Source organism: Myxocyprinus asiaticus, chromosome 5 (genome assembly GCF_019703515.2).
Source record: "Myxocyprinus asiaticus isolate MX2 ecotype Aquarium Trade chromosome 5, UBuf_Myxa_2, whole genome shotgun sequence".
Lineage (NCBI taxonomy): Eukaryota > Metazoa > Chordata > Actinopteri > Cypriniformes > Catostomidae > Myxocyprinus > Myxocyprinus asiaticus.
In genome coordinates this window covers 19,292,663-19,306,354 of record NC_059348.1, presented here as the reverse complement: position 1 = coordinate 19,306,354, position 13,692 = coordinate 19,292,663, and the positions used below count along the sequence as shown (strand labels likewise).

The 13,692-nt window shown below is 38.1% G+C and overlaps 1 protein-coding gene across 5 annotated transcripts in view; it reads left to right on the top strand.

The window, feature by feature from the left end:
• LOC127441475 (E3 ubiquitin-protein ligase mib1) overlaps positions 1-13,692 on the top strand; it is a 93,222-nt gene that overhangs the window by 62,469 nt on the left and 17,061 nt on the right. For all 5 annotated transcript variants that reach the window (XM_051698944.1, XM_051698943.1, XM_051698942.1 and 2 more), the window contains exons 13-15: positions 7,196-7,328; positions 9,695-9,781; positions 10,477-10,635. In XM_051698944.1, the coding sequence (XP_051554904.1) occupies positions 7,196-7,328; positions 9,695-9,781; positions 10,477-10,635 (379 nt within the window). The remainder of the gene's footprint in view (positions 1-7,195; positions 7,329-9,694; positions 9,782-10,476; positions 10,636-13,692) is intronic.

Genomic DNA, 13,692 nt, shown 5'->3' with positions numbered 1-13,692 from the left:
CTAAAACATAACCATTCCATCCAGTTTTCCAAGCTGGGTACAAAAACCACAGTTGGAGATGAAGAGGGGTCTTACCGACTTTAAATAGGCCCTATTATGCTTTTTGGGATTTTACTTTTCCTTTAGTGTGTAACATAGCTCTTTGTGCATGTAAAAGGTCTGCAAAGTTACAAAGCACAAAGTCCACGCAAAAGGAAGTTATTCTCTCCCACAGACAACACTGCTTAAGAACTACAAGAAACGGCTGGATTGTAGTCCAGCCATTTCTTCCGTAAAGTATCTACGTCCCTATGTAATACATTTGCATAATGCTATTCTAAGGGCTACTTTGGCCTGCCCTCAAACAAACGTAATTATAGCAGAGGCCAGGATGAGTTGGGATAGTGTTGTCACCATGTCGAGAAGATGCGGTTTTCTTCACTGCGAAAGCAAAACCTCATTGTTTGGACTTACAAAGGCAGACGAATTGAAGAATCAGTGGTTACAATTTATTTTAATTATTTAGTAGTACAACCACAACCAATGCCGGATTTTCAAGATGGTTACTCCTGAAAGATGGTGAAGTTCCCACTTTGTTGGGACAATCTGGTGCTTCAGGATCACAACCTGTAATTGGGCTTGATTATTTGTGGATTTACAGTGCATCCGGAAAGTATTCACAGCGCTTCACTTTTTCCACATTTTGTTATGTTACAGCTTTATTCCAAAATGGATTAAATTCATTATTTTCCTCAAAATTCTACAAACAGTACCCCATAATGACAACGTGAAATCAGACCAGAGAGTTCAAATGCGTAGTTTTGTGTTGTAGCTACAGTGTACACCCAGTGCACATATGTAGGTATCTGCTAACCTGCTAGCTGTTATTGTGTTGAAATAGTTTTGCTAATCAGCTGCGGCCCCACTTTTACCTACAATTGTGTAGAATTATGCAGATTGTTTGTCTTTCTTACTATCATAAATAGTGATCAAGTGTGGAGATGGATTTATTTTAACAAATGGTAATTTTACGTCTGCAATCCACGGTAGTTTTCGGCTAACTTACTGTGTAATGTTATTGTTTTGGTAAGAGTTTACTATTCAGCTATGGGCCGGCTTTTACCTAAAACTGTGTAACAAAATGGTCGATCTCAAGAGTCTTATATAATTATATAATTACAAGCTGTAATGTTACAGCCGATATCCATGGTAGTCCACAGCTAACTTGCTCACTAACTCTCTAATACCCCCCGGTAATGTCCAAACGGGAGTAAGCCTCTGTTCTCCGTTCATATTTCAGGAGAAAAAAGTTTGGCTACACCCATTCCAGTAAAAGTTGACTAACTTAAATGCACTACGTGTCTTTTACTTGAAGCTTTGTTAGGTTCACAATAATCAACAGTGTACTTGTAAGAAAGCTACAAAATGAAAACTTATCACTGTGAAACAAGTCATGCTTGCGAAGGTGGTTCGGGTCGATCAGCTTGTTCTTCCAAACTTTCATTATTTCATTGATTATTGGACTCGAACTAGAGCTGGTATAGCAAAAACCAACGGCACTGTTACCATAGTTACAGTAGTGTTTACAGCTGCTCACGAAGGCTGAAACTCAGTTATGGTAAGGGGCATTATATTTCCGACACACGCTTTATGCGGCTGGCCAGTCACAACAGACTAGGTCAGCTGACTAATTAGAGCAGACTGGGCTTTTTGGAAAGGGGGGCTTTAAAGAGACAGGAGGTAAATCATAGCGTTTGAGCCAGAGGATGAAGAGAGTGGAAAAGAAATGTACAGTATGAGAAAAATAATGTGTTTTTTGAACATTAAAGCATGTAAACCTATTCTAGTAAACCCCCAAAATAAAATTATGAACCTGTAAATTAGCATAATATGGGCTCTTTAATTTTTTTTTGACATTCTGATTCCAATGTCTGAATATTCTTAAGAATTAAAAGCTAATTGCTCTTTGAAAGGGTTTGCATTATTATGCTATTATATTATCATTATATCAGTGGCATAAAATGGTCTTAAAATGACAATAATATCGTTTATCACAGTTATTTCTGGTACACTATATCGTCCAACAAAAGTAGTTATTGTGACAGGTCTACAGTATACTGACTACTGACACCATGTAAGTTATTGTATGGACCTTTGCTGGGAAGGAAATGTAGAGACCGGACCTTTTGGAACTTTAATTGAATACCCCTGGTTTATATCAAATAAAGTTAATATTTATTGCACCAATAGATGAAATATTGTGTGCATGCTAAAAGATCCATGTTTAAATAGAGCAGGGTCATAGAATGACAAACAATCTTTTAGTAGCGTGTATAGGCGGTTACACACAGGATGTAGTATTCGGAGGCACCTCTGCTAGTCATGCTTGTTCACAAGAACTATTTTGCATATAGCATTGTCATGCAGGACTGTTTGCGGAACACACTGCAAGAGTTAAAATGTTTTATATTGTCGCGTATGTCATTGGCTAAGTTCTGTTCATGGTTAAATTGTTTTATGGAGAAATAATGGGTTTACAAAAGTAACATTACACACTCAGTGGATTTCCCATTTATTTATCATCAAAGGTGTTTCTTGTATTAAGTTTATTATTTGTTTTAGATAGATCTGCATACGAAAAGGTTCATTAGTGTTTGACAAAGAAGCGCTTGGTGCAGGTGTAACCTGACACCAGTACTCGCTTGCACTGCAAAGCTTAATAAACAGATCTTATCTGATCATATCCAATTTTTTTGTCTCACCTCTTTTCACTTTAGAAATATTTGACTGTGTTTACAGACTTTTTACAGAGTGTGCGTTCTCGCACTGGTAAAAACAAAAAAAAAATGCAGAGTTTTTTATCTACTTACTATAAACTGCCCTGTAATAATTAACTTGAATTTATTGCTGCTTGTTATTTTTATTCATGCAGACCAAACTATCATAAATATCATAATAAAATAAATTACAATTAAACAAATAATTCCACCTTCCTACTAGGAAAAGTGCAGTGGCACACCAAATGATGTTAGACTTCCAACTTGGAAATTCCTACAAAATATTGCATTCCACTTTTGCCAAGACGCAGAGGCCTGTCGTCACACAAACATTCCAAAACCAGAAAGATGCACAAACTTGGTACTACACCTTGACTTTTATTAAAAAATATCATTCTGTGAAGCAAAGGTTCTGCATTACATGATGATAACACTTGTTTAACAAACATTTGCAAAGACACGTGTTCTAATCATGCTACATTGTACTCTTTCTATAAGTACCTGTAATGCAAATGCGAGCATTGCAGCATCATTTATAATATGGTTGCTCTGACATGTCTCTAATAACAGTCTAACACCTGCTAGGCTAACAGGATTGTTCCAATTTTGTTTTCTTATAATATTATGACCATCGTGCAGTGAAATGCCATTATGATCAAACATCAATGATATCAAATAGAAATATCCCACAATCAAGTTTCATGTAACACAACATAATGACTAGACTTTCATTCTGATAACAGTTACATCATGGCAACCAAAAAAATACAGCTCCTGCTTTCATCTCCAAAACATCACATTCTGTGACAATACCAGTCCATTATCATAACATACAGGGAACTTTGTACAACAGAACTTGTCTATTGTTAACAAGTTGTTAATTTTTGCATTGCATGATTATTTGTATGTACTTATAGGGCCTAAGCGGCTTGAACCCCGATAATTGCTGCTTGCAGCTATATTTTAGTTTTCTTTTGTCTTGAATTTCTTAAGTCTTGAATTCTTTTTATTAAAGAGACTCTTTCAAGCTGGGTCTAATGCCTTTTGATGTTAGTGTTTTTTTTATATGGTTTATGCAAACACAAGGAAACTGCACCTTTCATTTTGCACTGTCACACACTGTTTATGTGTGAAAAGTGCTCATTTGAATAAGCTTGAAAAGTGTCAGAGATGGCATCAGAGTTTTCTCACCCATAGTGTTTGCCAAGACACTGAGCCAGCAAATCAAGGTGGCATTTTTGCAGGTTTTCATTACGCAACATTGTAGTTACTCCAAATGTTCCAGTAATGTCACCTTCTTTTCCTGGCTACATATGTGATTACTTCATTCTTGGCTGCAAAGAAAATATTGTCTAAAGCGATCAACTCTGCTGTTCAATAAACTGTCAGTTCTAGAGTATATTAGCATTAGCCCTTTTCTTCTCCGTAGCGGTGAGCTACAGGCCCAAGGCAAATTACTATGTGGCTACATGAGACAACAGGTCTCGTCGGCAAGCTCCTGAGGGATTCTTCATTTCTCAAAGGGTAACCCAGCTCCATCGTGCTTCTCCTTCACCTCACTTCTCCTCCTGTCTTTCCATTTTTTTCTCCAGTTCTACATCCCCCATGTTCATTTGAATGTTGAGACTAGGGCTATCCCGATTATGAAATTTGGCTGACGATTAATTGTCAAACAGATAACTGCGATTATGTCGATTAATTGTCTGTTTTAAGGATATGATGATTAATTGTATTTTTAAGGGCTTTCACAATTAATTGTCATAATTTTCATATTTCTGAAGGTATGCTTTTTCTACATGTGTGCCTCATACACCTTAAGAAGTCATTTTTACACATTTAACTTGAAACATAAAAACCAAATAATAAAATAGGGATATGTGATTTCCTTTTAAGGCTTTAAAAACTTATGAATGACATGAAAAGTAATGTTTTAAATATCAAAATATGTCTAAAGACTTAAAATATGTCAATTTTACATTTACACTGTTGTTTTTTTAACTCCTATTTTACATGATATATTTTTATATATTTTTTTTTAAATATATGTATATTATTATATTTATATAGTAACTTATATTATACAATTGTAAAATATTTCTGTCCTAATTTCTTCACTTTCACACGTTATTTTAATGCTCTTTGATTAAACCCACAAGCTCTTATTTGTCATGAAGCAAAACCTTGGAGATTTCGTTTCATAATTGTATCACTCCACAAAAATAGAGTAAGCGTGCGTTTCCTCCGCTTTGTCACTGCGTGTCATTAAGACAGCGTATATGAACCAGGAACATTTGCCATTACACTGTTATTTAAAGTGAAACCAGAGTGCTTTGCGTTCACTTTCACAGTTTATACTTGTTTGTTTATATTTTCACAGGCGTTTTGCGCGAGCCTCTGCTGACAGCACGCGCATCAGAGCGCTTCACGTGTTCTTCCGAACAGGAGCTAGTTGACCTCCACGGTGTGGCTCAGTGGCATTCTGACTCAGAGTTCAACTGAATAACACACAAACGTGCTGTTCATGGCATTTATACACAATTTTCGCTTAAAATTCCCTTATTTGGGCATTAAAATATGATTGGAATTAGAATGCCCAATAATTGCGGTTGTCTCAAATAACTGCGGTTTGATCAAATAACCGTGATCAGATGGTTATTAAATAATTGCGACAGGCCTAGTTGAGACTGTTGCTTCAGCCACCCTCTTTCCTCAGAGCTGCGTCCTTTTACCCCTGTCTTATGATGGGTGCATCACCTACACCAATGTGTAAGTAAAAATTTTTCAGGACCCCAGAAATGTTTTGCACCAATGAGAAGCCATTTACCTCCAATTCCCTTTGCTCATAGTAGAGCAAATCATTTTCATGAAGGAATTACCGGGGGTCCTACATATTTTTAGTGTTCTTTGAAATCCTCCAGTGCAGTCAAATAAGTTGACTGCAATGCAGTAGTGCCAGCAAACTGCATTAATATTAACGCCTTCCCATTTACACCACCGTGGCGGGCAACCTGTCAATCTGCACTGCCTCTGGAAGGGCTCGCCACTCACAAAGCTAATGCTTTGCTGGCACTTATCCATCGCATTGTTGCCGACACAAGGGGGCACCAATGCCAGTCTGTTTTCTATGCACCTCTCTGGCAATGCAGACTAACATCAATTCTTGCCTTGTCTCATGGTGCATCAATTCTAATCTTGACACACCCAAAAGAGGTTCTTGGATGTCGGTGGCTATATGAAATCCAAAATGTGGTGTTTTTTTTCTACCTATACTAAGATTTTCTTTAATTATCTTTTTTCACAACATAATTTGTTGCAGTAACTATGTATTTGACATTTCCATTTTGCATATTTAGAATTTCTTTTTAGTATTGACACGATTTAAGTTATTCAGTGTGTTTGCAGTTTGTTTGTGTGCTTCTACCAAATATGCTCAAATAAGTAGCAGAACGTAGTACTCAAGGGCCATGTCTACACATTTCAAACCTTGAAGACTATGAGCAATGCAGGTGTAGAGATGTAACCACGCTGTGCGAGTGTGCATGGCGTGTGCACTTCAGTACAGCTGTTTTGCTGCACAGCACTCAAAGTGTGTACAACTCTTTCTTGTATTCTCTTTCTCCTCGTACTATCTAAGAAACTAGAGACCGGCTGTAGGTTTACCAGAAGCCACCCTGCAGCAAAAAGCAACACTCCAGAGACTGTCACGAAATCACCTCATCTCTGAAATTATTATTATTTTTTATTTTTTTACGCCTCCACGTTGAATTCTACTTCCGCTGCTTCCTTAAGGACATCCTTAACACTCAAATACATTTCAAAATACTAATCCTGCATTTATTCTTGAGTGCTGTGAACAGCCAGGTGAGCACTGCATAAAGTAGTCTTTAGTTTTACTTGATTCTTTATGAAAGGATAAGATTGCTGTGCGATATCAGTTTCGCTGTGGATGTCAAATTTGACATCAAAATGGATGAATGGATGTTTTGATAATATGTACTGAGTAGATGCTTTCTGAAAGCCCTGTTTGGTCCCACTACATAATTTCTTTCCACTGCAGTTGGGGCAAATTTTCATCTATTTCACACATATAATTCCCTGTATTTTATAATTATACCTTGTATTTTACTAGAGATTTGAACCCACAACCAATCACAAAATTAAAAAAAAAATTTCACATGCTTTGGTCCTAAGTGCAGATCTGATGTCACGTTCCATGTTTTGCACTGTGGATCTGAGCCGCTGGTAGAAAACTGTTTGTCGGTTTGTAGTTTGCTCTCAGTTCTTGTTATATTTCCTCTCTGATGTCTAAAGTTCAGTACCCTTTATGTGACATTCACAGCCTCACAATATCAACAGAATATCAACAGAATGCAATATTTGCATTTATTAACTTGTCTTTTCTGTTTCAAATACTAAATTTAGTATTCTTTGTTCTGCAGTGCAATGCGTGTGCTGTTGTCCAAACTGCCACGGCCATGGATAGTGGATGAGAAGAAGGATGACGGTTACACTGCGCTTCACCTGGCTGCCCTCAACAACCATGTGGAGGTGGCCGAGCTCCTGGTCCATCAGGTAAGCAGTTCTATCACACACACTTGGAATTTATTCATACTGCATTACTGTAAGTTGACTCTGTGCTGAAGAACCAGTACTCCAGCATGTTTAGTCAGTTACTTTGAAGTGTGAAATCATCAAGCACCTATGTAGGTAATAAAAAGCTTTAGTTCAGGTGGATAATTAGTGCAGTTATGGTCATTAGGGTTCAGGAAAGCTGAGAAGGTACACTTGTTGTAACTCCGCTCTCATTTTACTATATTAATCACATGCATAATGAATCTAAAGGTAGAAAGAGCCCAGAGAAAGGAGCAATTTTACTTCTTAAAGGGTTAGTTCACCCAAAAATGAAAATCCTCTCATGATTTACTTACCTTTAAGCCATCCCAGATGTGTATGACTTTCCTTCTTCAGCAGAATCAAAGTGAAGGTTTTTATAAGCACATTTCAGCTCTGTTTGACCATACAATGCAAGTAAACAGGTGCCATCATGCTGCTGGCTGTTTGACAGCCCAAAAGGCATATTTAGGAAGCATAAAAGTAATCCACACGACTCCAGTCAAACAATTCATGTCTTCTGAACCGAGTCAATACGGTTGTGTAAAAAAATAAATTGATCATTAAAACTTTAACAAAAAAAAAGTTTTAATGATCACGTGACGCAAGCACAATGGCTCATTCACGGGAGAAGTCGGAAGCGCCCACTTTGTATACAACAGAGCGTCACGCGAGTGTTAGGTCATTTCAAACAGCAATCCAGCACTGGCTGGAAGTAACAATTAAAAGTTAAAAATGTTTTAATTACCGATTTGTTTCTTACAACAATCTGTCGGTTTGCTTCAGAGGACATTAATTCTGGACTCCACGACTGGAGTCGTGTGGGTGACTTTTATGCTTCCTAAATATGCCTTTTGGACAGTCAAATAGCCAGCACCCTGATGGCACCTGTTTACTTGCATTGTATGGACAAAAAGAGCTGAAATGTGCTCATAAAAATCTTCACTTTGATTCTGCTGAAGAATGAAAGGCATACACATCTGGGATGGCTTAAAGGTAAGTAAATCATTAGAGAATTTTCATTTTTGGGTGAACTAACCCTTTAATAGTATTTGATTTGTAATGAATTTAACTTTGCTCTGCAATGTAAGCTCTATTCCAAAACCTAGTGAGTTGCCTTGTCGTCTACTGTACACAGGCAGCTGCCTTCAAAGACAGCATCCAGACTGAAATTTAACCTCACAAGTGACTGATTTGGACTGCGCTACATGGGCAACTTAAATAGCACTCCTCAAATGAAGCGCATGGCAGACTTGACTCCCAACTTGATCACAATCACTGTACGGATTTTTTTTTAAACATTTTTTCGCCACAGTGCATTTTTTGCCTTCTCCATGAAGGATACAAGCAATGCTGCCTTAAATTTTGGCCAGAACAAGGTTTTTTACCTTTTGGAAAAGCACACCATTGATGCCTTAAAAGGACACCTGTCTAGGTTGTCAACTTATTAGGTTTTGGAACAGAGCTAAAGACACAATAGCTAAAGCTTATCACCTTGAGCAATTGTCTAGTGTAGTTTAATAGAAATGATAAGCTTTTGTATGACAAAAGGTGATGTAAAGCATTGAAACTCAGCACCTTGCCTTCACATGCCACAGTACAGCAGGACACTGTGGCTCAGTGTTATGTCGTGGTACAGTATGAACGTTATTGCAACATTCCAGCAGCATTGTGAGAATACTGCTCTGGCTCAGTTCAACCCTTTGTCGACTACCTGCCATGGAGAGAGTGAGAGAGAGAGAGAGAGAGAGAGAGACAAAGAAAGGGTTCACACCAGTGACTTTAGTCTCAGCCTGTGAACCACAGTAGAGCTGCACTGCAGCAGTGCAGAGAAGCTATGTTGCTATGGGGTTTCAGTGAGGGAATATCTGAATACAAATCACCATTACGCCCCAACAGCTCACATTTTTAACACAACCTATGGGACTAGAAGGCATGCTCATAGGTAGCCATTTATCTTCAGTAGTTGAAGAACGATATGGATAGTTACATATATTACTCTCATTGAAAGTCAGTGAAAGAATAATTTGATTTGTGGTATGTAAATAAACAAATATCCACCATCCACTGTCTTGAAGAAAGAAATGCACAGGGATCAAAATAAATGATTTGACTGATTAATGGTTATTTACTGATTTTAAGTATCTTACGTGTTCCTTTTAGAAGGCATCTCATGTATGTGTGTGTGTGTGTGTGTGTGTGTATATATATATATATATATATATATATATATCTCTTTCTACATTACATTATAGTTCAAGTTTAGTGCACTTATTTTACTTGAGTTGATCAAGATTTGTTCTTTCTTTGTGTTGCTCTCTCAATAGGGAAATGCCAATTTGGATATACAGAACGTTAACCAGCAGACGGCATTGCACCTTGCCGTCGAGCGTCAGCACACTCAGATAGTGCGAGTAAGTAACTCTGTCTTCCTTTATGAATGGCTGCACCTATCAACCACTAATCTAGCTTCCTACTCAAAAAAATGCACATTAATTAAGCAATGTTGCTAAGTGCCTCAGCTTTATATTTAAATGCAGGGTGTTCTGCTGCAGATTTATCCCCTCCAATTGAATTCATTTTGTCCTGAGCAATCGGGTCCATGCTAGTAGAGGTATGAAGAGCGGGAGTGGAATTGGGTAATCAACAGAGGTTAAAGCGCCATCTTGTGGGCATACGAGAGCAGTTTAACTGTCCTCATTTCAGCAAAATTGGATGCATTAGTTGCTGCTGCCTTTTTAAATAAACCATCTATAAATGCATGATGTTTTGAAATAGATTCTTAAGTAATAGCCAAACAAGCATGGCATTGACCAAAGGTCCTGTCCTCATTTCAGATTGTTTGTTAACGGCACATGAAAGGGGAATACATTTTGAAGCATCTTTGCCATCTGCCACGTAACCTAACACATTTTTTATTCATAGTCTGTAGTTCATAAAATTTTATATGAAGACATTCATAAAACATATATAATTAAATTTGTCACCTGTGCTCCAGATGTCATTGTAAGCTTGTGCATCTGCATCAGTGAACGTTTGCAAGATTAAGTGTAGAGACTGCCACCACTGAACAGATTGGTTAAAATCAGTCCTCTGTATTCACGTCCAGCTGTTGGTGCGAGCCGAGGCCAAGTTGGACGTGCAAGACAAGGACAGAGACACGCCACTTCATGAGGCCCTGCGTCACCACACACTATCTCAGCTGCGCCAACTTCAGGACATGCAGGATGTCAGCAAAGTGGAACCCTGGGAGCCCTCTAAAAACACAGTATGTACAGAGTACTACATAAGCAGTACAAGTATTGCCATGCTTTCGATAAACTGGATGCACAATTTAAGTGCAAAATAATGAACTGATTTGGGGTGGGGGGAATTGATATTCTGATATCCATAATCAATCCAGCACAATTCATTATCATAATTTTAAAATAATTATGAATCATTCAATTTGTTGAGTAAAAATACATACACAGGACAAAACATCATAGATGCCCGTAAGTGGCATGCAGTGCAACACTGCATACATTGCAGGGAGAGTGCATTTTAAACCATCTGACTGATCGATCTTTTATTTATTTTGTGTTTTAATAGCCAAGCATTTGCCTTCATCTTTTTTCAATTCCGCATCTTAAGTTTTAATTTAATTAAGAAACATTTTTTTTTTAAACAAAGGTTAAGTTAGCCCACTGTATTCTGATTGCTTCATACTTTAGAGACTGTTTAGTGAGTTTAGTATATTGCATTGCATGTAGCGTGTTGTTATAGAAAGTGTATTCACAACGCAAGTAACGCAACGCAAGTTACGCATATTATAACTGGTGCGTAACTTAGTTCAAGTTCACTTGTTGATTTACTTCACCATCTACACAAATGTAAGTTGTAAAATTACATATTGAGACCCCTTAATTTTTTCACATTTTGTTATGTTGCAGCCTTATGCTAAAATGCTCAGTCTACACTCCATACCCCATAATGACAAAAAACTGATTTTTGATAACTTTGCAAATTTATTAAAAAGAAAAAACTAAAATATCACATTGACTTAAGTATTCAGACCCTTTGATATGACACTTGAAATTTAGCTGAGGTGCATCCCATTTCTCTGGATCATCTTTGAGATGTTTCTACACTTTGATTGGAGTCCACCTGTGGCAAATTCAATTGATTGGACATGATTTGGAAAGGCACACACCTATCTCTATAAGATCTCACAGCTGAAAATGCATATCAGAGCAAAAACCAAGCCATGATGTCAAAGGAACTGCCTGCAGAGCTCAGAGACAGGATTGTCAAGGTACAGATCTGGGGAAGGCTACAAAAACATTTTGGCTGCATTGAAGGTTCCCAAGAGCACAGTGGCCTCCATCATTCTTAATTGGAAGAAGTTTGGAACAACCAGAACTCTTCCTAGAGCTGGCCGCCTGGCCAAACTGAGCAATCGGTTTTTCAACACATGAAAGCCCGCTTGGAATTTGCAAAAAAGCACCTAAAGCACTCCCAGACTGTGAGAAACAAGATTCTCTGGTCTGATGAAATGAAAATTGAACTTTTATGCCTCAATTCCAAGTGTCATGTCTGGAGGAAACCAGACACCGCGCATCACCTGCGCAATACCATCCCAACGGTGAAGCATGGTGGTGGTAGCATCATGCTGTGGGGGTGTTTTTCAGTGGCAGGGACTGGAGGACTGGTCAGGGTTGAAGGAAAGCTGAATGCAGTAAAATACAAAAATATCCTTAATGAAAACCTGGTCCAGAGCTCTCAGGACCTCAGACTGGGCCAAAGGTTCACCTTCCAACAAGACAATGACCATAAGCACACAGCCAAGACAATGCAAGAGTGGCGTAGGGACAGCTCTGTGAATGTCCTTGAGTGGCCCAGCCAGAACCCGGACTTGAACCCAATCGAACATCTCTGAAGAGACCTGAAAATGGCTGTCCACTGATGGTCCCCATCCAACCTGACAGAGCTAGACAGGATCTACAGAGAAGAATGGCAGAAAATCCCCAAATCCAGGTGGGCAAAGCTTGTTGCATCATACCCAAAAAGACTTGAGGCTGTAATTGCTGTCAAAGGTTCTTCAGCTAAGTACTGAGTAAAGGGTCTTAATACTTACACTGGCGGCCAAAAGTTTGTAATAATGTACAGATTTTGCTGTTTCGGAAGGAAATTGGTACTTTAATTCACCAAAGTGACATTCAACTGATCACAAAGTATAGTCAGGACATTACTGATGTAAAAAACAGCATCACTATTTGATAAAAGTCGTTTTTTGATCAAATCTAGACAGGCCCCATTTCCAGCAGCCATCACTCCACACCTTATCCTTGAGTAATCATGCTAAATTGCTAATTTGGTACAAAAAAATCACATGCCATTATATCAAACACTGTTGAAAGCTATTTGGTTCATTAAATGAAGCTTAACATTGTCTTTGTGTTTGTTTTTGAGTTGCCACAGTATGCAATAGACTGGCATGTCTTAAGGTCAATATTAGGTCAAAATGGCAAAAATGACTTTATAGAAACTCGTCAGTCAATCATTGTTTTGAGGAATGAAGGCTATACAATGCTTGAAATTGCCAAAAAACTGAAGATTTCATACAAAGGTGTACACTACAGTCTTCAAAGACAAAGGACAACTGGCTCTAACAAGGACAGAAAGAGATGTGGAAGGTCAGATGTACAACTAAACAAGAGGATAAGTACATCAGAGTCACTAGTTTGAGAAATAGACGCCTCACATGTCCTCAGCTGACAGCTTCATTGAATTCTACCCGCTCAACACCAGTTTCATGTACAACAGTAAAGAGAAGACTCAGGGGTGCAGGCCTTATGGGAAGAATTACAAAGGAAAAGCCACTTTTGAAACAGAAAAACAAAAATAAAAGGTTAGAGTGGGCAAAGAAACACAGACATTGTACAACAGATAATTGGAAAAGAGTGTTATGGATCATAACCCCATTGAGCTTTTGTGGGATCAGCTAGACTGTAAGGTGCGTGAGAAGTGCCCGACAAGACAGCCACATCTATGGCAAGTGCTACTGGAAGTGTGGGGTGAAATGTCACCTGAGTATCTGGACAAACTGACAGCTAGAATGCCAAGGATCTGCAAAGCTGTCATTGCTGCACATGGAGGATTTTTTGATGAGAACTCTTTGAAGTAGTTTAAGCAGTTCTGAACATTGTTTTCAAATTGTATTGATGTTATTAATGTCCTGACTTTACATTGTGATCAGTTGAATGCCACTTTGGTTTCATTTTTAAAATTTTTGCCGCCAGTGTATGTCAGTGTGATATTTCAGTTTTTTATTATCAAAAATCTG